Source organism: Piliocolobus tephrosceles, chromosome 4, assembly GCF_002776525.5.
Source record: "Piliocolobus tephrosceles isolate RC106 chromosome 4, ASM277652v3, whole genome shotgun sequence".
In the NCBI taxonomy this organism is placed as follows: domain Eukaryota; kingdom Metazoa; phylum Chordata; class Mammalia; order Primates; family Cercopithecidae; genus Piliocolobus; species Piliocolobus tephrosceles.
The window spans coordinates 108,152,646-108,180,292 of NC_045437.1; the positions used below are offsets into that span (position 1 = coordinate 108,152,646).

At 37.4% G+C, this 27,647-nt stretch overlaps 1 protein-coding gene across 2 annotated transcripts in view; it reads left to right on the forward strand.

Annotated features, from left to right (window-relative positions):
* Window positions 1-27,647, forward strand: part of CAMK4 (calcium/calmodulin dependent protein kinase IV) — a 275,261-nt gene that overhangs the window by 220,823 nt on the left and 26,791 nt on the right. For both annotated transcript variants that reach the window (XM_023212267.2, XM_023212268.2), the window contains 2 exons: window positions 4,091-4,181; window positions 6,522-6,596. In XM_023212267.2, coding sequence (XP_023068035.1) covers window positions 4,091-4,181; window positions 6,522-6,596 — 166 coding nt within the window. The remainder of the gene's footprint in view (window positions 1-4,090; window positions 4,182-6,521; window positions 6,597-27,647) is intronic.

A 27,647-nucleotide genomic window follows, 5' to 3' on the forward strand; every position in this document is an offset into this window, starting at 1 on the left:
ACACACACACACACACACACACACACACACACACACACACACACACATATATATATATATTTATACAGTGGAATTTTCCAGAGGCTACATAGTGCATGACTTTATACCAGACAATGCAGAAGTAGATATGAAAGTCTAACTGTTTTCTGTTAAGCCAGAAATTAATGAAATTTGCAAAACTGAAAGAATAGCACTCTGCTAATTTTTTCTTTAAAAAATAGTTATTTTTATTTTAGAATGTATATTTTAACACATTTTAAAATATATAAATGTTATATATCTTAAAATATTAAATATATTTAATATTTTCAATATTGTTTTTTAATATTTCAATAAGCAATGTCATGAGCTTACTGCTTTTTCAAAATTAATAGGCATTTTAATTTATTAACTTAATTTTCGCTTTAACTACTAGTACAGTAAATCTTGCTTGATATAACTCACGTAAACAAAAACTCTTTGGGGTTTCCAACTTTTTTTTTGAATATGAAGGGTTACTGAGACCAAAAAGTTTGAGAACGTGTGCTCTAAAAGAGTGTTGATCTTTCTAATGTTTCTATCTTTTTGGGGAAAGAAAAATCATACTTCACATTTTCCTTCTACCTGTCTTCCTGACTTGAGATAATGTAAAGGTTAGAAATTCTATTGGTCAAAGTTTATCAGGGGATGTAAACAAAAGTGAAATAATGACTCCTGACGTTTTATCAGTCATATATATTTAAATGCCTCCCCCTACTATATATATATATATTTTTTATCAGTCATATATATTTAAATGCCTCCCCCAACTATATATATACTATATATATATATGAGTATATCATTACTTTGATAATCTTTCTACAACAAGTAATGTTTAGCAAATTATCTCTGCATGTCTTTTTAAAAGCCAAGATCATAACCTTTAGCATTTAATTGCTTTGTTTTGTTTTAAAGCTTGTTCCTTTGCTAGTGTATAGCTCCTTGTTCTAGTATTTTTCTCTAAACTTTCCTTCTTTTATCCAGTCTAGTTGTCCTTTATGAAGTGCCAAATGATGTTTTCTTTTTTGTTGTTTGTGTTGATGTTGTTTAACTTGCACTTAGAACACAACCACCTTTTCTTTTCACGAAAGCCAGAACAACATTTAGTGAGGATCTTCATATAATTAATTCTTTGCTAAACAAAACTTACCAGGTAATTTCATTTGTCATTGTTACTGTGTTCCTATGTTTAGTGTCGTTTTCTTCTCAACACAATGGAGTTTCTAAATTGAGTAAGATTGGGGGTGGGAGGGGATGGGGAATCAATATGTTCTATTGGTCCCAAACTTTGCAATTCTTAGATTGTTCCAAAGCTACTATATGAGATATTATATCTATCTTCCCCTTCAAACTCAGCTTATATCAAGATACAGTATCTTCCTTCTTGGGGATACTGCATGTTTTCCCTAGGTATCATTCATGGTCGAGCATGCTCCTCTATCATTCTCTCATTTCTCTTCCTACCTTCATTACCTTTCCTTTCCAGTAACCTCCCCTCTTTTCCTTCGTTGTTATTTTCCTTTTTTCCCCTCACCTTAATCAAGCAAATAACAAATGTTCATTGAGCATCTCCTCTGGAATTATGTAATAGGAAAGCATATGTGCTCTACAGCCAAATGCCTGAGTCTGAATCCCAACTCTAGTGTCTAGTTGTGATACTGTACAGATGTCTTAGCCTCTATGTGCCTCAGTTTCCTCATTTGGAAAACAAATATGAGATGACTTACTGGTTAGAGCTGTTGTGAAGATAAAAATGAGTCAACAGGTCTAAGGTATTTAAAATAGATTAGAATATAGTGTTTAGAACATGTAAGAGCCTCAGGTGCCACTGTCACAACCCTCACACTCTGCTTTCTGTGATGCTAAGGTGGCATCCCCTGGCAGGAAACGCTCCTATGAAGTTTTTTCATGGAGACTCACGTCTAATTTGCTCTTGCAGAGTCCACACCAGGCCCATGAGAAATGTACATCCGGCTATTATTTGAGAGTAGCTGAATCTCCCTGAGGCCCTCTCTGCATTCTCCTGCTGCAACTGTCCACTCTTCTTTCCATTTTCATGCATGAGCCAGCCCCAAATCACTAAGTGATCTTGAAGCTGTACCTCCCCAACACCCCTTACTTGGCTTAAGTATAAAGGACTCTTTGCCTTCCCGCATGAGGTAGGAAAGGAGAGAGAGTATAGCACACTGGAAACTTTTTCTCTTAAACCAGCAGAAACACGGGCAAATGTTAAGAACAGGAAATTCATGGAAGAGGAAAACTGATTGACCAAGAAGCATATGAAGAGAAGCTCGACTATACTAGTGAACAGAGAAAGACAAATTAAACCAAACTTAAGGCACAATCTTTATACTCCAGCTCAGCAAAAGTTAAAAATACAGATTTAGCAAAGATATTAACATATATGCATACATTGTTTGTGTGAGTGAAAATTGATGGAGGCATTTAGGAGAGTGATTTTGAAGTGCATATTAAAATAAAAATGCTGTATTCCTTGACTCCACAACTGGACCTGCTTCCAGTTATCTGTCCTAGAAAAATACCAGCGGAAACACTCAAATATTCAAGTGCTAGAATGTTTATATTATATTATTTGTAACTTTTGAAAAATTGAAAACAACTTGACTGTCCATTAAAAATGAATAAGCAAATTAATTATGATACAAGATGCAAGAATTAAATAGAATACACTAAAGTAATATGAAGGTAAGCCTTCAAAGATATTTTGTTAAACAGAAAAAAAGCCACCTAAAAATTGTATTAATGGTATATTTAAGTAGGAAAATGGAGGAAACCAGGGATATTACCTTGTGTATATACATATATAGTCTTTTGTTTTGGTTTGGTTTTTTGTTTTTGTTTTCTTTTGAGACGGGGTCTTGCTCTATCACCCAAGCTGGAGTGCAGTGGCATGATCATGGCTGACTGAAGCCTTAACCTCCTGGGCTCAAATGATCCTCCCACCTCAGCCTCCAGAGTAGCTAGAACTACAAGGCATGCACCACCATCCCTGGCTTTTTAAAATTTTTCATAGAGATGGGCTCTTGTTATGTTGCCCAGACTGGTCTCGAACTCCTGGACTCAAATGATCCTTCCACCTCGGCCCACTGAAGTGCTGGTATTACAGGCATAAGCCAATGTAATACACAGATGTCCTGAATATTTGACATCTGTAAAGAAATCTGTTCATATAAACAAGTGACTCTGAACCTAGATTCACTAATGCCTAGAATGTTTTTTCTATGCATTAGTGAATCTAGCCCGGTGTATATGGACTCATTTGTAAATGCAGAGAAAAATGTTCAAACAAACTTTTTGGAAAAAAGTGTTTCAAACTGATGAGGGATTACTTTTGAAGTGGGGACTGGAACTGGAACTGGGGGAAGGGAAATCAGGTACGACTTCAGCATTTGCAATGAGAATATGTTGCATGTATGCTTATACATGATTTTACAAAATAATTTAAAATACAATAAAATGAGCAGAGTTGCTAGATGTGATCTTGAAGATTCATCTCAAATACAACTTTCAACATCTATACTGACAGTTAGACTTACTAATTCTCAGGAGAGCCTATGAGTGCATCCATCATTATCAAACAGTAATTGTCTTATTAAGGATAGTTCTCTATAATAACTACTCACATCTAAATGTCTGTTCAGACCATAATTATGAAGTCTTTGCTATATGAGTTTATAAGATCACACATCCAATTATGCTTGTTAGTTAATAAGCCAGACAAATTTCAATACACAACACCTTTACATCATTATAATAATTAGCTAATTCCAGTTGATACAGTAATATGCATAAAGAGAACTGTAATATTAGCTGAGGAGTAAATATTTCATTCTGGGAATAGATTCTATACAATTTAAATTGCATTACATTTAGGTAGCTATTTAGAAAGTATTATTTAATGTATACAGTTTAAAGCAGATTTATGGTATTTATCATTAAGTCGTATGTGTTCTTGAATCACATAACATAGTTCTTAAAAGATTAAGTATAGACAGTCAAACCATAAATAGAATTACACAAATGTCACTTCATTATTTTCCCTCTTTAGTATCTACATGAAAATGGAATTGTCCATCGTGATCTCAAACCAGAGAATCTTCTCTATGCAACTCCAGCCCCAGATGCACCACTCAAAATCGGTGAGAACATTTCTTCTTGTTTTGTGACCCCTTTTTCCAGATTAGAAAAATTATACTGTGTGGAATTTTTAAACATTGCTCCATCCAGTTTTACATCCATTCAGTTTTCCTGAATATTTGACATTTGTAAAGGAATAATATGTTATTTGGGAAGTTTGTGCTCTTTCCTGGAATGTTTATTTGGAAAATATTGCCTAGAAGTTAGTATTCTGTTGCTGGGCACACAAAGGAATCACAACTTAGAAATGGCAAGGACCATAGGAGATGACCTTGCGTTTTGTAAATAAGTTTATATTGAACAAAATGATAGAAAAAGTAACACTTCTTTTGGAGATATTAACTTTTATTCCACACATTGCTTGGAGCTTAATTTTAGGTAACAAAGAACTTTGACATAAAATGTTTAGCACATATTAGTGAGTCTAGGCTTTGAGTCACTTGTTTATATGAACAGAGATAAATTAAGATCTGCCTTTCTCAAAATGCACTCCACAGAACACTGGGTTCTCAGCAGGGTGGATAAGGCGGGGAGCGATTCACAGAAATGCTATGGCTGATCAAATAAGTTGAGAAATGCCAACTTTAAAAAAGTTAAACAAGATTTTTATTTCTATAGGACTTTCCAGAACCTTAAAACTGTTAACATATAAACTGACATATTATATCATATCCTATGAGACTTTTTTCTTTTTTAACCAATAAGCATTTTGAAAAACTATAAAGATGAACTTTGGGAAACTCTGATCTACCCAAAGAAGTCTTTAATTAGCACTTTAGAAAAAAATAAATATTACTTTCCATGTCTCTTCCAAAGTAAATCTTCATTTCAAAAAATATTATAAACTTTATTTTCAATGAATTCTCGCTAGCGGAATCTTCATTAAATCCTCTGAAGGGCATTGCTCTTCTGGTGCTGTCCTTATCGTGCTGATCTGCCAAGTTCACTGCATTTACAGATGTTAGCACCTTTAACAATGAAGTTGTTTATATCAGGGAAGAGCTCAGATAACATAATGTGCTTTATGAATGCAAGAAGCTAAGGAAAAAATCCTGAAAGTCCTGCTGGGCAGCCAGCTTGTTCTCATAATCACTCCTGTAAGGCAGGGGACAGCAGGCAGTTTCCATTTCCTTTCACATCACTTTCAAAGATTTAATCCTTAAAGCAATTTCTTTAAATGGATGGTTAGATACTAATTTAGGCAGGAGAGGTTTTCTTTCTGAAGGGCTTCCTGCTGCTTTCACTGATAAGGATCAGGCACCTGCCAGGAAATGTGGATTTATCTTTGAAGTCTAAAATGGAATTCATTCTGCACCTGCCTGTCTTGAAGAATGCCCTTGAATAGTTTCCTGATGTTTCTTGAGTGAGAGAGAGATAGCTCAGCAAATAGATCATAATGGTAGCAACTTTTGATGATCTTTTATCTAGGTAATATTCTGAGAAATAAATAAAAAGGATTCTTACCCCAAAAAAATCGTATAGTCTTCTTATGAGAGTAAATTCTTATAAGTGAAATACATTAGAGACTGACATGTATTTTCAAGCTGAACAAACCTTTTGACATTTCTGTTAATTCTTGTTTCACTGATGAAAGTCTATTTTTTTCTCCTCTCTGTCAATAAATAAAAGATTCTGGATTATATCATTAATTCTGTATTGTCCCATAGAGTTACTGTTACATAAATTTCAGAATTAACAACATTAGGTAAAATATAACTATTGCAACTATTACTTTAAGAAAAAATAGCTTGGCCGAGAGCGGGGTCTCACACCTGTAATCCCAGCACTTTGGGACCGAGGTGGGCAGATCACGAGGTCAGGAGATCGAGACCAAACTCTGTCTCTACTAAAAATACAAAGAAATTAGCCAGGCCTGGTGGCACGTGCCTGTAATCCCAGCTACTCGGGAGGCTGAGGCAAAGAGTTGCTTAAACCTGGGAGGCGGAGGTTACAGTGAGTCGAGATCACGCCACTGCACTCCAGCCTGGGCAACAGAGCAAGACTCCATCTAAAAAACAGACAAACAAACAAAACAAGAAAGAAAGAAAAAAAATGCTTAATTGCTGAAAGCTGGGAATTGTACAGAAGAACAAAGATTAAATATAGATTTATTTGTAAATGTATTTGGAAGTCACATTTTTCTCCAATTTAAAGATACACATGGATTGTTTTCTTTAGCTTCCTCTTGGGTAACTTGTTCCTACCCACCTTCACCCCATCATAAAATACAAAAGAAAACAAATAGATAAATAAGTTAGTTTTATTTTTGAATAACAAATATTTTCTCATCTTATAAAAGCTGAGAAGACGTGCTTCATTAAGTTTTTTTCTTGTGTTGTTAGCTGATTTTGGACTCTCTAAAATTGTGGAACATCAAGTGCTCATGAAGACAGTATGTGGAACCCCAGGGTACTGCGGTATGCTCTTTAATAATTATATTTTACCTTTATTGTTATGAAATCTATTTTTGTTTACCAATCTTGTTTTTATAAATTCCTAATATCTCTATTTGTAAACGCTTAAAATTTGTTGTTAGTCTCTACGAGGAAGCCATATATAAGTAATTCTCAGATCACTTCTTGTTTTCTATGCGAAGTTCAAGGATGTTGGTTTTAGGGCACTGCCGTTAGAATGCCTTTGAGCAGTGGCTACTGTTAGACCCACTGGGCAGCAAAAAGACAATCAGCAAGGAAAAGGGCAAGGAAACCCCATAGCTTGTAGTTGGAATTAAATGCATGAGCCCTTTGTCACTTTTTTTGCTTTTCCTTGAATGGAGAGTGTGTGTTTAATTCAGATGGCATATAGGACAACAGTGAGAATGGGGTGGTCCCTAGTTCTCTTCATGGCCTGGCTTAGCCTCACTAAGACAAGGACTTCAGGTGAGATTTTCCTACAGGAGTTCTCCAGTCCCTGCAGATGGACCACAACTACATTGAGCTCTTCACATCTTCCCGCCTCATCTCCCAGAATGGGCTGCAGGCATCACAATCAGAAAGAACAAAGCTTTTGACCCATACTAGCATGAAACCTGCTATTTTCTTCTTGATGATCGAATGAATTTGGCAACAAACTGAAAGCCAATAAAGTTTGTAAAAATTATAAAGAATTCCTAAAATTGTTGTGATTAATGAATATGTCACAGATTAATTAAAATTCTAATCTAAATTATAAAGAAAAAAGATAAGATTTCAAGTTATGAATCACAAGATTAGTCATCCTTTTCTCTTAGATCAGAATATTTTTACACAGGCCAGGCGTGGACGGATCACTTGAGGTCAGGAGTTCAAGGCTAGCCTGGCTAACATGGTGAAACCCTGTCTCTACTGAAAAAAAAAAAAGTACAAAAATGAGCCGGATGTGGTGGCGCACACCTGTAATCCCCAACTCCTCAGGAAGCTGAGGCAGGAGAATTGCTAGAACCCAGGAGGCAGAGGTTGCAGTGAGCCAAGATCGCACCACTGCACTCCAGCCTGCGTAACAGAGTGAGACTCTGTCTCTAAAAACAAAAACAAAGAGAATATTTTGACACAAATGTCCTTCATTTCAATTCATCTCTTCAGTGAACTGTTAATCACCTACTGTGTAGTCAAGCCAGTGTGTGGCACCAGGGAGATGCATTTCCTGCCCTTACAACCACCTGGGGGCTCACAATCTGCAGGAAAGCAGACATGTGGCCAGATGCAGTGGCTCACACCTGTAATCCCAGCACTTTCGGAAGCCGAGACAGGTGGATCACCTGAGGTCAGGAGTTTGGGACCAGCCTGGCCAATATGGTGAAACCCCATCTCTAATAAAAATACAGAAATTAACCAGGCATGGTGGCAGGTGCCTGTAATCCTAGCTACTCGGGAGGCTGAGGCAGGAGAATCGCGTGCACCCAGGAGGTAGAGGTTACAGTGAAGCAAGATTGTGCCATTGCACTCCAGTCTTGGTGACAAGAGAGAAACTCTGTCTCAAAAAAAAAAAAAAAAAAAAAGGAAAAATCCAGAAATGCAAACCAGGAAATCATAGCATCTTAAGAAATACTGATGAGTTGATGGGTGCAGCACACCAACATGGCACAAGTATACATATGTAACAAACCTGCACGTTATGCACATGTACCCTAGAACTTAAAGTATAATAAAAAAAATTAAAAAAAAAATTAAACTAGACTAGATGCTAATCTCAGGTGAATTTCAAATTGCAGGTTTTCTATGTATATAATCATCAAGCAAGTGGGAATATTATTATTTTGATTTGGGGAAATATTATCATTAGTTACTATCTACAAAATGGTTTTTATGATTTTGAGATTAAATAATGTAAATTATTCATTTAAAAGTGTTCAAAAATTTTAAATCTGGCCTTTTAAATCAATAAAAATTTAAATATTAAAAAAAAAAAAGAAATACTGTGTTGTGTGTATTGAAAGCCACCATGGAAACATAGAAGAAGGGTGATATTTTTAATTATCTGTCTTGTTTTCTATAGCACTTAGATTTGAGGTCACTCCTGCCCCAGAAGTAGACAAAGAAGAACTACACAACTAACTGTTTTTAACAACTTTTGAAATCATAAAAATCAGATTGGCAAAGTGCGATAATATATTCATTGAAGCATATATGCGATTAAATCCGTAGAATTTTAGTGCTGGAAGGAACTTTAAAGTTCATTTATTAACATTCTTATCTTACTAAGGTTCAGAGACTTGGACTTCCCCAAAATTCCACATCTAGTTGTTAGTGGCTCAGGAATAAGAATCCAGGTATCCAAGGACCTAAAAATCATAGACTTTCCCTGTACAAAATTAATATAGATAAATCAATATGGTTTTATTCATAGAAATATTTGTCAATTATTACTTTTATTTTAAAATCTTCATTTTAATATATATATTTTTTTTTTTGAGACAGATCTTGGCCTATAGTAACCTTCACCTCCCGGGTTCAACTGATTCTCATGCCTCAGCCTCCTGAGTAGGTGGGATTTCACCACACCCAGCTAATTTTTTATTTATATTTTTAGTACAGACAAGGTTTCACTATGTTGGCCAGGCTGGTCTCAAACTCCAGGCCACAAGTGATCCTCCAGCCTCGGCCTCCCAAAGTGCTGGGATTACAGGCATGAGCCACCATGTCCAGCTCATTTTAATTTTTTAAACCTCAGAAGTATTGGTCAGGGACAGTGGCTCACGCCTATAATCTCAGCACTTTGGGAGGCTGAAATGAGAGGATTTCTTGAGGGTCAGAGTTCAAGACCAGCCTGGCCAACATAGCGAAAAAAAACAACAACAAAAAATTAGCTGGGCATGTTGGCATGTACCTGTTGTCCTACTTACTCAGGAGGCTGAGGCGGAAGGATTGCTTGAGCCCAGGAGTTAGAGGTTGCAGTGAGCTATGATTTCACTACTGCACTCCAGCCTGGGCAATAAAAGGAAACCTGGTCTCAGGGAAAAGAAAAAGTACTACTTGGTCAGTGGAAGAAATAAAAATCCAAATAACTATACTCAATATTAACAGCCTCATGCACATTCTTTCATACTCTTCTCTATGTCTCTTTGTCCATATAAGCATTTTATAATATTGCTTTTAATGAGTTAGTGTGAATTCTGGCTGGAGAGGTCTTAGAAGGAGCATTTGAGCTGGACAGTGAAGGATGAGTAAGAGTTCAGCAAGTGGGGAAGTGGCCACAAGGCATTCTTTGTCAACGGGTACAGGGAAAGCAAAGTCATGGAGGATTGGCAGCATCTGGTGAGTTTAGGTGCTGTTTGTCACTTTGTCAACTTTGTATGACTAGAACACAGAGTTTTTGGTACAGAGGGCACAAATGGAGTTGGAAAGGTTGGACGGACCATATGTTTAAAGAATCTATACATCAGGCTAAGGGATTCAGATTTGACTTGGCAGGTAATGGTTGTCCAGCAAAGGTTTTTAATCAAGGCAATATTTTTTTTTTTTTTGAGACGGAGTCTCGCTCTGTCGCCCAGGCTGGAGTGCAGTGGCCGGATCTCAGCTCACTGCAAGCTCCGCCTCCCGGATTTATGCCATTCTCCTGCCTCAGCCTCCCGAGTAGCTGGGACTGTAGGCGCCCGCCACCTCGCCTGGCTAGTTTTTTTGTATTTTTTAGTAGAGACGGAGTTTCACCAGGTTAGCCAGGATGGTCTCGATCTCCTGACCTCGTGATCTGCCCATCTCGGCCTCCCAAAGTGCTGGGATTACAGGCTTGAGCCACCGCGCCCGGCCTAAAGGCAATATTTTTAAATCAGGTCTGTATTTTGTAAATATCTTGATGGTAACATTATGACATGTTATGACATGGTTTGAAGGAGGAAAGGGATAGAAAGAAAACAGACAAATTAGCTATTATAAATGCTCTTTTCTAGCACTCTAATGTCGGAAATCTATACACATGCTGATGTCATTCCTTAGCTTCTCAGCAGATGACATGTTCAATCTACTCTTAAATCTAACCATTTACTTTTTAAAAATATTTAAACATTGTAAAAATACTATTTTAATATATTATCCTTTCCATAAACAGGCCCTTCGTACAAATAATGCCATCTTATAATGGAGGCTTATTTTCTATTATTATTTTCTCTTGCAAAATCCATTTCAGCCCAGGTGGTAAATAATGAGGAAACAGGGAAATAAGAGGTTGAAAGTGACCAAGATAATTCTACCATAGGTAGCGGCTTATCAGGAAAAAATAGTTTGCCATATTATAAGAAAAGGAAGTGAAAGCAGCAAGGAAGCCTGGCATGGGGTTTGGGAGGTAGACTCCACTTACCTTAGTGAACTATTTTGGGGATTGAGATGGAAAATAAACATGTTTTGTTGGCTCTGAGGTGCTAAACATAGAAATGGAATTAGTATTTTATAGGCGGGGGTAGTCTTGGAAGTCAAAGACAAGTAAATTCAACGTATTTCTTTACCAGAGCAAGATTCCATTTGTATATAAGTAAATATATATATGTGTTCATACATACTCTTGACCCAAAGGAAACACACTAAAATATTACCTCACAATGGGAGCCAAAGAGGGGGTAGGATTTTAAGGATACGCCTGTGTGTAGTAACGTAGGAAATATTGGGAAACACTTGGGAAGAATAGAAGTCACAGTAATACTAGGGCCCAGGAATAGATAACCTAGAGCAGAGGCAATATCTAGGCTTTTGAATTAAATACAGATTTTACCATAGTTATGAATATTTGTTTCACCTGTCTTATAAAAAATTAGATTGTTAACAGGTAAAGCTAAAACCCTCTCTGAAGATCAGTTCCAGCCCTTTCTTCCCTCACCACAGATAGATACTCTCTTCAGTCTGGCATGTATCTTTCTGAGAATAAGTTGGTGGGGAGGAAACTGTCCATTTATAGAAAGAGTTGGAAATGAGAGCCAAGCTCAAGACTGGTGAGAATCATTATGATTCTATAGAAAGCAAAGACTTTACACAGAGACTGTTTTATATTCTTTTATGGCCACAAGAGGAGACAGAGGAGAGCCTCAGGGGAAAAAAAAAAAAAAAAAAAAAGTGGATTAAACTTACACGTCCTAGAGACAGGAGGCCCAGCAGGCCACTCAGGGTCATGCAGGAAAGAAGACACCAGGGTGATCAGGAGGCAGACAACAGGAGAAAGGGAAGGTTTAGGCCACTGCCTTTTGGGGGATTTTCTTGGGAAATGTAAGGCAAGGCAGGGTGAACAGTTTGGGATTGGCTAGTTTGAATAATTTGTGTGGGTTGCCTGGCTCCTGACTCCTGGCCCTGGGATGACTAAGGCAGAGGAATATCCCCTCCTGGGGTGTATAGGTTGGATGGATGAGGTGTGGTACTGGACAGGTTCATCGGTATATGAAAAGGCATACTCCAGGCTGGGTGCTTTCTTTTCTTTCAGAATTAACAAGCCACAGGAGAGGCAGACTCTCTGTAGCCAGAAGAACTTTTTAAGAAGTCAAGAACATCATAATATGTATAAAGAAAAGTTTTAAATATTTGCAATATAGAGACTTTACATTTAACTTGAAAAGGTGTCTGACACCCATATAACTGACAGCGATGAGGTGTGAGCTTGTTTCATTGCTTGTTAGGGTAATTATATCCAAGGTCGATTATCCTTAAGTGCCCTGTGTCTAGTTTCTACTTTTAATGGAAGGCTTTTCAAATTACATCTTGTGAGAGACTGAGTGTTTATGTTATACCATCTGTCATTTCTCAGGAAGTAAAAAAGGAAAAGCCACCCATTCTGCCTCTTTCATAGAACCTTTGCCCCAGGCTATTAATAACAGAGGGTTCAAAAAAAAAAAAATAACAGAGGGTTCTCCTATAAGTGAATCGCAAAAGAAAAATCACAGATGCTTCATGTTTAAGCAAATACTTGTTATTTCTTGGGAAATGTGCCCAGTCAAAACCAATCTCCAGGCCAGAAAATTAAAATTTATGGTCCAGATAAATGAAATCAGTGACTAATGTTCAAAAATAACCCATGAAGAGTTCAATGTTGAAGGGATTCTCAACATCTTGTGGTTGAGAAAATAAGTAGGTCACACAGACAAAAAAAGAAAAAAATCGATTAGGCCATAGCTCCTAATAAATGTGCTATAATGTAACTATGCAATATTAACTGCCAAAATGTTTTAACTGGTCTAGATATTTAAGGCTTGAAGTCTGTGGATGTTTCAAACCCACCCACGCCAATCCTAGAAAAGGAAAACAAGTTGTTAGAGTAGAAAAGAAACCAATATGTTAAAGGGTTAGTAAAAAATATATATATATCTAATACCAATTATCTAATTTATTCATAAACTTATGTATGTTCATATTTCATATTTGTACTTGTCTTTATTCAAATTCTATTTTCAGAGTCTAAAAGCTGTTAGGAGTTTGTTTTCTTTTGGCATTTGCCAAGGTCTCATTATTTTCTGAGACAGTCCTACTGGCACAACTCAGAGGAAGTATTAATACATAAAAATGTCCCATGTGCTAAGCCTCTAAGCATATTTGCTATTTTCAGGCTTTAGTAACGGCAGATATATGTTGTGCTTCTATTTAAGCCAAAATGAAGGCTAATTATTAACAACTGAAGAATGAGCTCCTACGATATGCAAAAATCCCTGTACTTAGAGTCTGCAGGTGCCTAATTCTACAAATAATGTTGTAGAAAAATAATATTCTACAATAATATTCTGAGTTTCCATAAAGAAGAAATACATATATTTCATATATACTGTGACTGATTCAGTCTTAAAAACTCACACTGTTTGGTAAACAATTAATTCTGTCATAATTATCAATAATTATAAGTGGATGTGGTATAATAAAGAGATGATTAAATGTGGCACTTCAGCTATTGAATGTGAAGGGCATGATGAAAGTGTGGAATGACAGGTAAAAGAGAGATTCCCTCACCTTCCAGCTCTTCAAACTATCCTTGAATGATACCTCCTAAAGGATCATCAAATAGTGATAGGCTAACAAAAGCCAGTGTCACCAACCTGATGTTCAATATTAAAAACACACATATATTGCTCATCTACCATAAGGCGTGGTAGGTATCTTTCATGATCTGCCTTCTCCACAGATATATGAATAACTACAGGGATGGGCTGGCCATATTTGGCCCTGTTTACTTGTTGCTCACGGGCATAGAGTGCTGGTTGTTGTTGCTGTTGTGGTATTGTTATTGTTCATGTTTTCATGCTAGGCTTCGAAGTCAGATGGCTGTTCCTACTTCAGGCTTCACCTTGAATATGTTAGTGAAACCTTCTAAATCTCAGTCTCCTCAACTATACAATGGGAATAATAAGAACATTTATTTCATAGGGCTATTATAAAGAATAAATAAGATAATGTATGTGAAGTTCTTGCACAGTACCTGGTACCTATACCTGGTACCTAAAACATGCAATAAATGTTAGGCCTTACTAAAGTCATTATAATGAGTATCATCATCCTCATCTTTTTCTTATTACTCTTAAAAATGTATCAATTCCTTTTATTAAGCAGTATGATTTTTCTATTTTGTCCTCACAAGAGTAAGTCCTAATATCCGGGGAGTTGGTTTGAGGTCTTTGAAATTACTACATCTCTGCCACAGTTCTTTAGTTTAGAAATAAAACACTCATTTAAAAAAAATTTCTCCTAAGATTTAAATGACATTGATGGTTCTAAACTTTATTGTTTTATGGCCATTTTTAAATAGTTTTTTAGATTTTTAAACTTATTAAATATGAATGTGATAGTTCCTGAGAATGGAGAGTGGTTTTAAAAGGGTAAACCATTAAAAAAAAAAAAAGGTAGAGAAAATAAATATAATCTTTTTTAAGACTACTGGTTTTCCAAATAATAGTTTTAGGAATTTTGGTATTTTTTAGTAGGTAAATATGGTACTTCCTACTGGGTAAGTATGAAGTTACACTGAAAAATGTATCCTTCTGTGTAACTTAATATTTACTTACTTAAAATTATTATTCCAAAATTGGAAATGATTGAATAAAAGGTGGGATTTGTTTCTTAGTTTTGATGACTACAGGAAGACAAAGTCTCCTCAGTGATCAGACACTGAATAAAACAGGAGATGTGCTGAAGTTCGTTGAGTCAGTTCCAGCATCTGATCTGTCAGTGCCACTTTTGTGCTGGGAGTTCACTGCGTTGTATTTATTTATGGAGGTCAATGAGCTGGTCAGAGATGACCCTGTCCTCTGACAGCCTTTATCAGGGAAATTCAAGTTTCTTTGGATAGCTGTGGGACTCTGAGTTTCTGATATTTTTACAGCCAGAGAAAAAAAGAAGGATGTTTTAATTTAGTATTGTAATAGGTTAAAAGGATAAATTTAAGGGTACTTTATTAAAAATAAACAGAATAATCTTCTCTTCCTCATACACACGCATTATACAGAGCCATTTTCAACAATCCAGGAACTACAAAGCTTTTAAATAGGAATAACTTCTAGGGAGCTTATTGGAACATATCAAGCAGACCTTACATTTGAACATGTCATATATTACCATAGAAAGTATTTCTTAAAATGCTATCAACAGAACAGTTTCTAAGATGACACAGCACAATTAAGCAAGTCTTATCTTCCATTAGTGCCCATTCATGATTTCAAGGATGATTCCACACACTTGACACATTGCTACTTTGAAAAGAAATAACCCTTTAGATTCACTATGCCAAAATTTAAGACAAATTTTCAACCACTTATAGTTGAACAGAAAAGATCTCTGCTTAACTCTTAACAAAACAGAAAGTTAGGTTAGCCAATAAGCTACATTTTCTGTAACATGAACACATATGAAAAAAGTAGGAAAATTTAAATTAAAGAAATACATCTTATAATCTAAAATAGAAGCTTTTACTATAGTTTCACAAAAACCATAGAGTTTGTGTTCATTTCTGGAAGAATAAATAGCTTAAGTGAAATAATAAGAGTCTTAAATTATACTGCAATCCAATCAAGTAAAGAATGATCTCACCCAATAATGAATTAAATACCCGAAGTGGTAACTTCATTTTTACAATGAACTTTTAAAAAATCTAGTTAATTAAATGCATAGTAAAATTCCAGTTACACTGACTGTAACTTTCTACTTGACTGGCTCATGTGCTGCACACTAGGTTTCCTGTGTGGCTTTTGGACAATGGGAAAGAGACCACCAGGGAAGGGGAGAGGAAGTGAGGCAGAGAATGCTAACCAGGTTTGAAGGGTGCCCCATATCCATCTCCCCTCCTGACCATAGCCCTGCTTTCTCCCTAAGGAGATTGTGTCCCCAAGCCATCATAACTGCCATGGGCATGCTTGCAGCATCTGAGTCAGTTGAGTAGTGCCAGGTAAAGGAAAAGTAGGGTCAGATACAGGGTGGCGAGGAATGGTCATCCAGATCTCACCTTGTTCTTGATCATGGAGAGGAAAGGGACTCTGCAGGCTGGGCATGAGCTTAGTTTAAGCTGTGTTAGAAGTTTGAAATCTGAAGAAAACTGCATCTTTGGGGTCTTTATATTGGTTTGGTACTGCCCTGAACAAAGTGGTTTCTGTGGAACTTTAGTTGTGTAAAACAATCAGGTTTTCTTGTCATTTAATAAATACTTGTTGCACTTCTATGCACTAGGCACTGTTGTATGTTGTAAAGATATAGCAGTAAAAACCAGACCAAAAGAACTCTTCCTTAAGTATATTGTAATACATTTTAGTGGGAGAAGATGACAATACACATGTAAAATATACACAAAGAGGTGATAATTTCCCATAGAAATTATAAAATTGGAAAAGGAGCCTGGGTTAGACTTTAAACAGGGTAATTAAGGAAGGTTTTGTGTTAGAATGGAATATGTAAGCAAAAATTTGAGAGAAAGGAGAGAACAAACCACGTACATATCTAGAGAAAAAACGTTCCAGGTGAAGGGGATGGGGCACACTAATCCTGAGGCAAGAACACACCAGGTGTCTTTAGGGTCCACCAAGGAAGTTAGTTGGTTGATTGAAATGCAATGACAAGGGGAGAAAATAGTAGGTAGGAGAGGGGATAACTAACAACTGAAGGAATGGAGTTAACATTTACTGAGATGGGAAGACATTGGAGCATCAGGCTTGGGACTTGTTAATTTCTACATGCCTGTTAGATATCCAAGTGGAAGTGACATGTGGGCAGAAGGGAATATATGGTCCATATGTCAACTTGCCTACTGATATAAATATGGGTGTTACCAGCATATAGATGGTATTTCAAGTCACGAGACTATCAGGTATCCCCAAGGCAGAAAAGGAGACAACCCAGACTGATACTTTGGCAACATGACCATGAGTAGACCAGAGAGAAAAGAAGGAACATTTGGCCGGGCGCGGTGGCTCACGCCTGTAATCCCAGCACTTTGGGAGGCCGAGGCGGGTGGATCACAAGGTCAGTAGATCGAGACCACGGTGAAACCCCGTCTCTACTAAAAAAAAAAAAAAAAAATACAAAAAATTAGCCGGGCGCGGTGGCGGGCGCCTGTAGTCCCAGCTACTAGAGAGGCTGAGGCAGGAGAATGGCGTGAACCCAGGAGGCGGAGCTTGCAGTGAGCCGAGATGGCGCCACTGCACTCCAGCCTGGTGGACAGAGTGAGACTCCGTCTCAAAAAAAAAAAAAAAAAAAAAGAAGGAACATTTATTATTTACAGAAATTCAAATAGTAGAGGAAGCTCTACAGAGCAGAATTAGGAATTGTGAGTGGTTGTTGCAAGGCACAGATTTCTGGCTCAATATACAGGACAACATTCTAACAACTAAAGCTGTCAGCAGTAGTAGGGGCTATCTCCTTCGTTTGGGAGTGTTCACAAAAGCTGATTGACTCATCACTCAGGATTCAAGGCTATCAGCAAGGGAAGAGAAGGAAGACTCCTGTTAAGTTTTATATCACCCATTAGATACATAGTGTATGGTATTAAATAATATCACCAAAAACTGTCTATATACTCTATACATGTAAACTAAGTTGAGGATTATGGCAACCACTTACTTAAATCAAAGTTATCCAAATATATTTTGACTTGTGATGGCTGATAAAGTCGAATCTCAAGAGATTGTCCCCAATGTCCTCTCCTGACTTCTCATGTTCTCTGTAAGTTTAGAGACAGGTTTTTTTTTTTTTTTTTTTTTTTTCTTTTAAGACAGAGTCTTGCTCTATCACCCAGGCTGGAGTGCAGTGGCTTAATCTCGGCTCACTGTCACTGCAAGCTCCGCCTCCCAGGTTCAGGCCATTCTCCTGCCTCAGCCTCCCAAGTAGCTGGAACTACAGGTGCCCGAGACCACCTTTTAATGTAATGGTAATCCTTAACTTCTGGGTCTCCAGACTGTAAATCATTTTTGATGCCCATTTCTATGGAAGACACTACTTCAAGAACAGAACCAACTGTGCCAGAGAATTCACAGCTCTGTGAGGATTCAACTCTATTATTATATATGTGGGGGTGGGATGATGGGAGGAAAAGAGGTCAAAAGGAAGAGGTGATTGATAGCAAGTGGGTAGAAGATTTGCTTAAAATGTCTTATTTTGGACCAGAACACCCACAAAATGTTCCACTTTAAAATGTTATTACAGAAAGAATATGCATAAAATAAAAATAAGTTTTGCAAGAATTATTATTGATAATCATCAGTGAGATTTGTATCTATCTGTTAGAGAAAAACATGATGTTTTTCTTTTCTTTTCTTTTCTTTTCTTTTCTTTTCTTTTCTTTGAAGACAGAGTCTCACTCAGTTGCCCATGCTGGAGTGCAGTGGTGTGATCTTGGCTCACTGCATCCTCCACCTCCCGGGTTCAAGCAATTGTCCTGCCTCAGCCTCCTAAGTAGCTGGGACTACAGGCACACGCTGCCACACTGGCCTAATTTTTTGTATTTTAGTAGAGACAGGGTTTCACCATGTTGCCCAGACTGGTCTCGAACTCCTGAGCTCAAACAATGCACCTACCTCATAACATTTTTCATACTTAACACGAGACACTTTAAATTCTAAGTCCACTACTTTATGTTTGCACCTCCATCTACTGAAGAGATTTTTATGTAATTTTGATATCAGGATGAGATGGGTTTATTTATTTTGTCCTACTTCATTCCACAAAAATTGAAAGGTAGCTTTTCAACAGTTAATACTACTTTGCTGGCATCTATCACAACTCTGAAGTGACCTGGAGACTTGGTCTGATTCAGAGTTGGATAAAATGGCAATGACATCAAGTTAGGAAGGCTCGATGGAATTTCACAGAAAAGCAAATTTCACAGGGCAATAAAAATAAGTTGTATTTTTTTTCCTTTTTTGAAATTACTAGGTGTTCTCAAATATTTGATTTTCTCTTCAGGATATTATTTTAAAAATAAAAAATAAGATGAGGAAAATAAACAGACTATTTTCACTCATTTATAAGATTTATACAAAGAGAAAATAATATAATTCTTGTGGTAAGGAAGACTATTTTAACAGCTTAAATGAAAAACATGAAGTGGGAGTTGGATTGACTGATAATTGCCATGCAGCAAAGCAAGAGCCCTGGAGAAAGGAAAGAGTGAGTTAGAACATAAAGTATATCACTCGTGTTTCAAAACACCTAACTTTTTCTTTTCTCGCTCCACTCTCAAGTCACAGAAAACTAAAATGACAGAAGCCCCAAATACTTTCTCAGTCCTTCTCAACCTTTCAGAGCATAGTACGCATAGAATTGAGAATGTTCTGAGATTCACTGTAGTAAGCTGACAAGGCTGCTTTTAGCCAGAGGCAACCCCCTCTCGAAGTCTCAGGTGTATTTCAGTCTCATCTGCACCTTTGTCACTGCACTTAGTCTCCTGAACTGGGGCATTATCTTTTTATCAAATCAAAAATTGCACCAAGTTTTAAACAGGTTGTGCTCCTTTCTTAGCAAATGTAGATGACAGCTAAACAAAGGACCGCACAAAGTACAGATGCTGAGAAAAGCACCCAGTGTGGTGTCTGCCCAACTGTGGGCACTGCTGCCACCCATAGGCAGCTGCCTCAAGTGCATTCTTCTCCTCTGGGTTCCTAGGCCAAGCTAGGAAAAGGATAGAGGCAGAGAATTTCCTCACACTGCTTTTCTGCCTCCCTACATAAATCCCGTCCACCCTTCACTCTTCTCCCTCCTCCCTCTTCCTTCCCAGAGGCACAGTTTAGAGAGACTCTAGATGCTGGGCTCAAGATACAGTGGGATTTTGTGGCTCCCAGAAAACTATGAATTCAAGACAAGCCTCTATAGCAAAAAAAAAAAAAAAAAAAAAAATTCCCAGTGTTTTCCCCCCAGCTCTAATAGGGACAATAATTGTGGAAAGTCAGGTTCAGGCTTTCAGATGCAAACAGATCTTTTCCCATGTGTTTTGAATTGCTGAAACAGAAAGAATGGAGAGAATTTTGAAACAAACAAGACCCCTGACCTACTGGATCTGCATTCTGGCCTCTACCTGCCTCACAGGCACTGCTCATCCCACCTAGGCACAACTGGATACCTACCCCAGTTCCTCCAGTGCCCCTTGCTCCTTCCTGCCATAGGGTCTTTGCATAACTTTTTCCACTTGCAACTCTCTTCTGTTTTCCTTCAGCTTCTTCCCCATTTGCCTAATTAACTTCTGTAGATCCTCTACATCTCAGTTCAAACTTTGGTTGCTACAGTCACATTCCCTGACCTCTGTGACCAGGCCAACCCCCTACTAAAAATATTCTCCCTCCAAGCATTTCCAGTTATCACTTTGCATTTCTTCCTTTGATGTTTTTGATTAATGTCTACATCCCCCACCCAACTGTAAGCTCCTAGATGACAGAAACTTGTTCTTTTTAACCCCCTCATTATTCCCCTAGCACCCCCAAGCATAGCTGGCCCATCACACAGCAGGTGCTTAATAAATATTTGATGATTTCTTTAATGAGTGAATGAACGAACCAGTTGATTTCATTCACCTTAGTCTCCCTCAAATTTTTTCCAAAAGAGTTACTAATAGTGTGAAAGGTCTTCTGATGAAGAATGCCACTCTGTAGTTTTAACTCAGTAAGTAAGAAAGAATCATAAAACTCATCTAGGGCATCGACAAAATGAAAGTACAGTCAATGACCAAAATCGTCCCTTTTAATTTTTCTCTTAGGGATTTAAGAAAAGAAGGCAAATTTAGCACCAATAGTCCCTATAAGTAAGCCCTAGGCCATATCTGATGCTTTTTATTTTAGGATCATTTCGAAAACGAGTTACAGTGATTTTATTTGATAAAGTGAAATTCATCCTAATCTCTAGAGGGATACTCAGTCTCTAAATGTTTCAATGGTGCCATCATCTTATTTTTTTAAAGAATCACACTTAGACCTAGATGGTATGTTAATGAATATATAATATATAAGGTTTGAATTTTTGTATAATTTTTATATTTAGTTAAACTTTCTTTTTTAAAAAGGAAGTCTGCCATCTTGGGAATTCTAAGACCCTTTACCAAAATTATTCTGCACTGAAGATTGGAGTATGAGGTTTTGTGGAAGCTCAGTATCATTTAGTGTTTCATGAGCAATAACATGAATGGTAAGATAATTTTAGGACGTGGTAGACAGATTGGATTCACTTGGAACACAGACAGAAAAATCAATAAATGATTATTTACTAATTCAGAAAAGGTGATGATTCTAAGTCTTTTAAAATGCATTTTTAAAAACTGTTTTACAAATCAGCAAGAAAAAAAAAGTAGGCAAAGGGCATGAATAGACAATGCTCAAAAGAAGATATACAAATGGGAGAGAATCCATAGACCCTATGTAGGAAGTAGATTTTTCCTGCAGGCCCCAGGAGACAGTCGAAAAACTCTGAAGACAAAGGACATAACCTCTTGGGAGCTCTAGGGCCCTACCTACCAGCTGATCCTCCCTATACTACCACAGCTGATGATCTCTTGAAAGTGCCACCTCCTGGTAGAAGGCCAGCCAACACAAAACTACTGCAATAAACAAATCTACAACTAAGGACCCTCACAGAATCCATTTCACTTTCCTGCCACCTCCACTGGAACAGGTGCTGCTATACATGGCTGAGAGACCTGAAGATGGTTTACATCACAAGACTCTGTGTAGACATTCCCCACTACCAGCCCAGACCCCGGTAGCTCCACTGAGTGGCTAGATCCAGAAGATTAATAACAAGCACTGCAGTTTGCCTCTCAGGAAGCCCCATCTGTAGAGAAAGGGGGAGAGCACAGCATTAGGGAATATAGTGTGGGACAAAAGAATCTGAACAACAGCCTTTTAGCCCCAGATCTTCCCTCTGACATAGTCTATCCAAATGAGAAAGAACCAGAAAAACAGTTCTGGTAATATGACAAAACAAAGTTCTTTCACACTCCCAAAAGATCCCCCTAGCTTACCAGCAATGGATTCAAACCAAAAAGAAATCCCTGAATTGGCAGAAAAAAAAATTCAGAAGGTCAATAATTAAGCTAATCAAGGAGGCAACAGAGAAAGGTGAAGTCCAATTAAATGAAATAAAAAAATGATATGAGATATGAAGGGGAAAATCTTCAGGGAAATAGCATAAATAAAAAACAATCACAACTTCTGGAAATGATGGACACACTTAGAGAAATGCAAAATGCACTGGAAAGTCTCAGCAATAGACCTGAACAAGCAGAAGAAAGAACTTCAGAGCTCGAAGACAAAGTTTTTGAATTAACCCAATTCAGTAAAGAAGAAAAAAAGAATTCTAAAAAATGAAAAAAGCCTCCAAGAGGTTTGGGATTGTGTTAAATGACCAAACCTAAAAATAATGGGTGTTTCTAAGGAAGAAGAAAAATCTAAAAGTTTGGAAAACATATTTGTGGGAATAGTTGAGGAAAACTTCCCTGGCCTTGCTAGAGATCCAGACATCCAAGCACAGGAAGCTCAAAGAATACCTGGGAAATTTATCGTGTAAAGATCAACACCCAGGCACATAGTCATAAGGTTATCTAAAGTCAAGACAAAGGAAATAATCTTAAAAGCTGTGTATTCTATGGAAGTGGGCATCGAAAATGATTTATAGTCTAGGAACCCAGAAGTTAAGGATTACCATTACACTAAAATACTGTATCTAAACTCAAAGAGAACATGAGAAGTCAGGAGAGGACACTGGGGACAGTCTCTTAAGATTCGATTTTATCAACCATCTCAAGCCAAAATATATTTGGTTAACTTTGATTTAAGTAAGTGGTTGCCATTATCCTCAACTTAGTTTACATGTATAGAATACATAGACAGTTTTCTGGTGATATTATTTAATACCACATACTATGTATCTAATGGGTGATATAAAAACTTAACAGGAGTCTTCCTTTCTCTTTCCTTGCTGATAGCCTTGCATCCTGAGTGATGAGTCAATTGGCTTTTGTGAACACTCCCAAACGAAGGAGATAGACCCCACTATTGCTGACAGCTTTAGTTGTTAGTATATTGTCCTGTATATTGAGCCAGAAATCTGTGCCTTGCAACATCCACTCACAATTCCTAATTCTATCCTGTGGAACTTCCTCTACTGTTTGAATTTCTGTAAATAATAAATGTTCCTTTTCTTCTCTCTGGCCTACTAATGGTGATGTTGCCTAAGGATCAGTCTGGGTTGCACTTAAGGCAGTGCTAAGAGGAAAATTCATAGCCTTAAATCTCTACATCAAAAAGTCTGAAAGAGCACAAATAGACAATGTAAAGTCAAACCTCAAGGAACTAGAGAAACAAGAACAAACCCAACCCAAATCCAGCAGAAGAAAAGAAATAACTAAGATTAGAGCAGGGCTAAATGAAATGGAAACAAACCAAAAAAATTACAAAAAATAAATGAAACTAAAAGCTGGTTCTTTAAAATGGTATATAAAGAAAAAAAGACCATTAGCAAGATTGATGAAGAAAAGAAGAGAGAAGATCCAAATAAGCTCAATTAGAAACAAAACGGAGAAATTACAACTAATACCACAGAAATGCAAAAGCTCCTTCAGGGCTACTGTGAACACCTTTATGTGCATAAACTAGAAAACCTACAGGAGATGGACAAATTCCTGGAAATATACCACCCTCTTAGATTAAACCAGGAAGAAATAGAAACTCTGAACAGACCAATAAGAAGAGCAAGATTGAAATGGTAATTTTAGAAATTGCCAACAAAAAAGTCCAAGACCAGATGGATTCACAGCTGAATTCTATCAAACATTCAAAGAAGAATTGGGACAAATCCTATTGACACTATTCGAAAAGATAAAGAGGGAATCCTCCCTAAATCATTCTATGAAGCCAGTATCACCCTAATACCAAAACCAGGAAAGGACATAACCAAAAAGAAAACTATAGATCAGTATTCCTGATGAATACAGAAGCAAAAATCCTTAACAAAATACCAGCTAACCAAATTCAACAGCATATCAAAAAGATAATCTGCCATGACCAAGTGGGTTTGATACCAGGGATGCAGGGATGGTTTAACATATGCAAGTTAATAAATATAATACATCATATAAACAGAATTAAAAACAAAAATCACATGATCATCTCAATAGACCCAGAAAAAGCATTTGACAAAATCCAGCAATGCTTTATGATTAAAACCATCAGCAAAATCAGCATAGAAGGGTCGTACCTTTATTCAATAAGACCCATCTATGACAAACCCAAAGGTAACATAATACTGAATGGGGAAAAGTTGAACGCATTCCCCCTGAGAACTGGAGCAGGACAAAGATGCCCACTCTCACCACTTCTATTCAACATAGTACTGGAAGTCCTAGCCAGAGCAATCAGACAAGAGAAAGAAATAAAAGGCATCCAAATCGCTAATAAGGAAGTCAAACTGTCAGTCTGCTGATGATATCATTGCATACCTGCAAAACCCTAAAGACTCCTGCAAAAAGCTCCTAGACCTGATAAATGAATTAAGCAAAATTTCAGGATATAAAATTAATGTACACAAATCAGTAGCTCTGCTATACACCAACAATAACCAAGATGAGAATCAAATAAAGAACTCAACCCCTTTTACAATAGCTGCAAAAAATTAAAATAATTAGGGACAAACCTAACCAAGGACATGAAAGACCTCTACAAGGAATTCTATAAAACACTGCTGAAGGAAATTATAGATGACACAAACAAATGGAAACATGTCCCATGCTCATGGATGAGTAGAATCAATATTGTGAAAATGACCATACTGCCCAAAGCAATCTACAAATTCAATACAATTCGCATGAAAATACCACCATCATTTATCATAGAGTTAGGAAAAACTATTCTAAAATTCATATGGAACCACAAAAGAGCCTGCATAGCCAAAGCAAGACTAAGCAAAAAGAACAAATCTGGAGGCATCACCTTACCTGACTTTATACTATAAGGCCATAGTCACCAAAACAACATGGTAGTGGTATAAAAATAGGCACATAGCTTGATGCAACAGAATAGAGAACCAGAAATAAACCCAAATACTTCCAACCACTGATCTTTGACAAAGCAAACAAAAACAAAGTGGGGAAAGGATACCCTATTCGACAAATGGTGATGGGATAATTGGCAAGCCACATGTATAAGAATGAAACTGGATCCTCATCCCTCACCTCATACAAAAATCACCTCAAGATGGAACAAGAACTTAAATCTAAGACCTAACACCATAAAAATTATAGAAGATAAATCAGAAAAATACCCTCCCATAAATTGGCTTAGGCAAAGACTTCATGACCAAGAACCCAAAAACAAATGCAACAAAGACAAAGATAAATAGATGGGACTTAATTAAACTAAAAGCTTCTGCACAGCAAAAGAAACAATCAGCAGAGTAAACAGACAATCCACAGAGTGGGAGAAAACCTTCACAATCTATACATCTGACAAAAGACTAATATCCAGAATCTACAAGGAACTCATACAAATCAGCAAGAGAAAATGGGCTAAGGACATGAACGGACAATTCTCAAAAGAAGATATACAAATGGCTAACAAACATGTGAAAAAAATGCCCAGCATCACTAATGATCAGGGAATTGCAAGTCAACACCACAATGCAATGCCACCTTACTCATGCAAGAATGGCCATAATCAAAAAATCAAAAAATAATACATGTTGGTGTGGATGTGGTAAAAAGGGAACACTTCTATGCTGTTGGTGGGAATGTAAACTAGTACAACCACTATGAAAAACAGTGTGGAGATTCCTTAAAGAACTAAAAGTAGAACTACTATTTGATCCAGCAATCCCACTACTGAATATCTACTCAGAGGAAAACAAGTCATGTGAAAAAGAAACTTACACAAATACTTATCAATCAATGAGTTGGCAAAGAAAATGTGGCACACACACACACACACACATACCATGGAATACTATTCAGCCATAAAAAGGAGTGAAATAATGACATTTGCAGCAACTTAGATGAAACTGGAGACCATTATTCTAAGTGAAGTCACTCAGGAATGGAAAACAAAACATCAAATGTTCTCCCTCATAAGTGGGAGATAAGCTATTTGGATGCAAAGGCATACATATGATACAAATGGAATTTGGGGACTCACGGGAAAGGATGAGAGGGGGATGAGGGATAAAAGACTACACACTGGGTACAGTGTACAATGCTCAAGGGATGGGTGCACCAAAATCTCAGAATTCCCCACTAAAGAAATTTTCCATGTAACCAAACACCTGCTTTTCTCCCAAAACTACTGGAATAAAAATAAAAAATATCACAAAAACTGTTTTATACCTTAAAATGATTTTCTTCTTCTATTTTGTTTGGTTTGATAATGAGGTGAGAAAAGATATGAAGGACAGCCAGAGTGCTTATACCATTAAAAGATATATTAATTGATATTTTTTCTTGAACTAAATTGAAAGTAGCCAACTTTCTCACCCTAAGGAGATCACAGATTAGTAGAATTATCTGCAAGGACATTTGCTACTTAGGAGACTTGAAGCTGGGGTGCTAGAGCCTGAACTTTATTATAAAAAATCTTCTGGCTCTTGGTAAGGGCCTATCTAGATTACTAGAGTGTGTTCTACTGGTTCTGAACAAAGTCAACGCCATATTAACTAGTAATTTAAAATATTAGGCTGGGTGTGGTGGCTCACACCTGTAATTCCAGCACTTTGAGAGGCTGAGGCGGGCAGATCACAAGGTCAGGAGTTTGAGCCCAGCCTGAACAACATGGTGAAACCCCATCTCTATTAAAAATAGGAACATTAGCTGGGCATGGTGGCACGCGCCTATAATCCCAGCTACTCAGGAGGCAGAGGCAGGAGAATCGCTTGAACCCTGGAGGCAGAGGTTGCAGAGAGCCAAGATCATGCTACTATACTCCAGCCTGGGTGACAGAGCGAGACTCTGTCTCAACAACAACCACAAAAAATTAGCTGGGCATGGTGGCAGGCACCTGTAATCCCAGCTACTCAGGAGGCTGAGGCATGAGAAGCGCTTGAATCTGGGAGGTGGAAGTTGCAGGTTGCAGTGAGCTGAGATCATGCCATTGGGCTCTTGTCTGGGCAACAACAGTGAAACTCTGTCTCAAAAAAAAAAATTATATATATATATATATATATATATACACATATATATATATTTGAAAGTTATTGAAAGTGATATCTAATTGTGTCTAGGTATTTTGACTGTGTTTCACCCCAATTTTTTATGATTTTCAAAATAAGTTTGAAAAAGTTTGAAAAAATAACTTATTTTGAAAATCATAAAAAATTGGGGTGATTATTTTTGCCGGGCGCGGTGGCTCAAGCCTGTAATCCCAGCACTTTGGGAGGCCGAGACGGGCAGATCACAAGGTCAGGAGATCGAGACCATCCTGGCTAACACGGTGAAACCCCGTCTCTACTAAAAATACAAAAAATTAGCCGGGCGTGTTGGCGGGCGCCTGTAGTCCCAGCTACTCGGGAGGCTGAGGCAGGAGAATGGCGTGAACCCGGGAGACGGAGCTTGCAGTGAGCTGAGATCCGGCCACTGCACTCCAGCCTGGG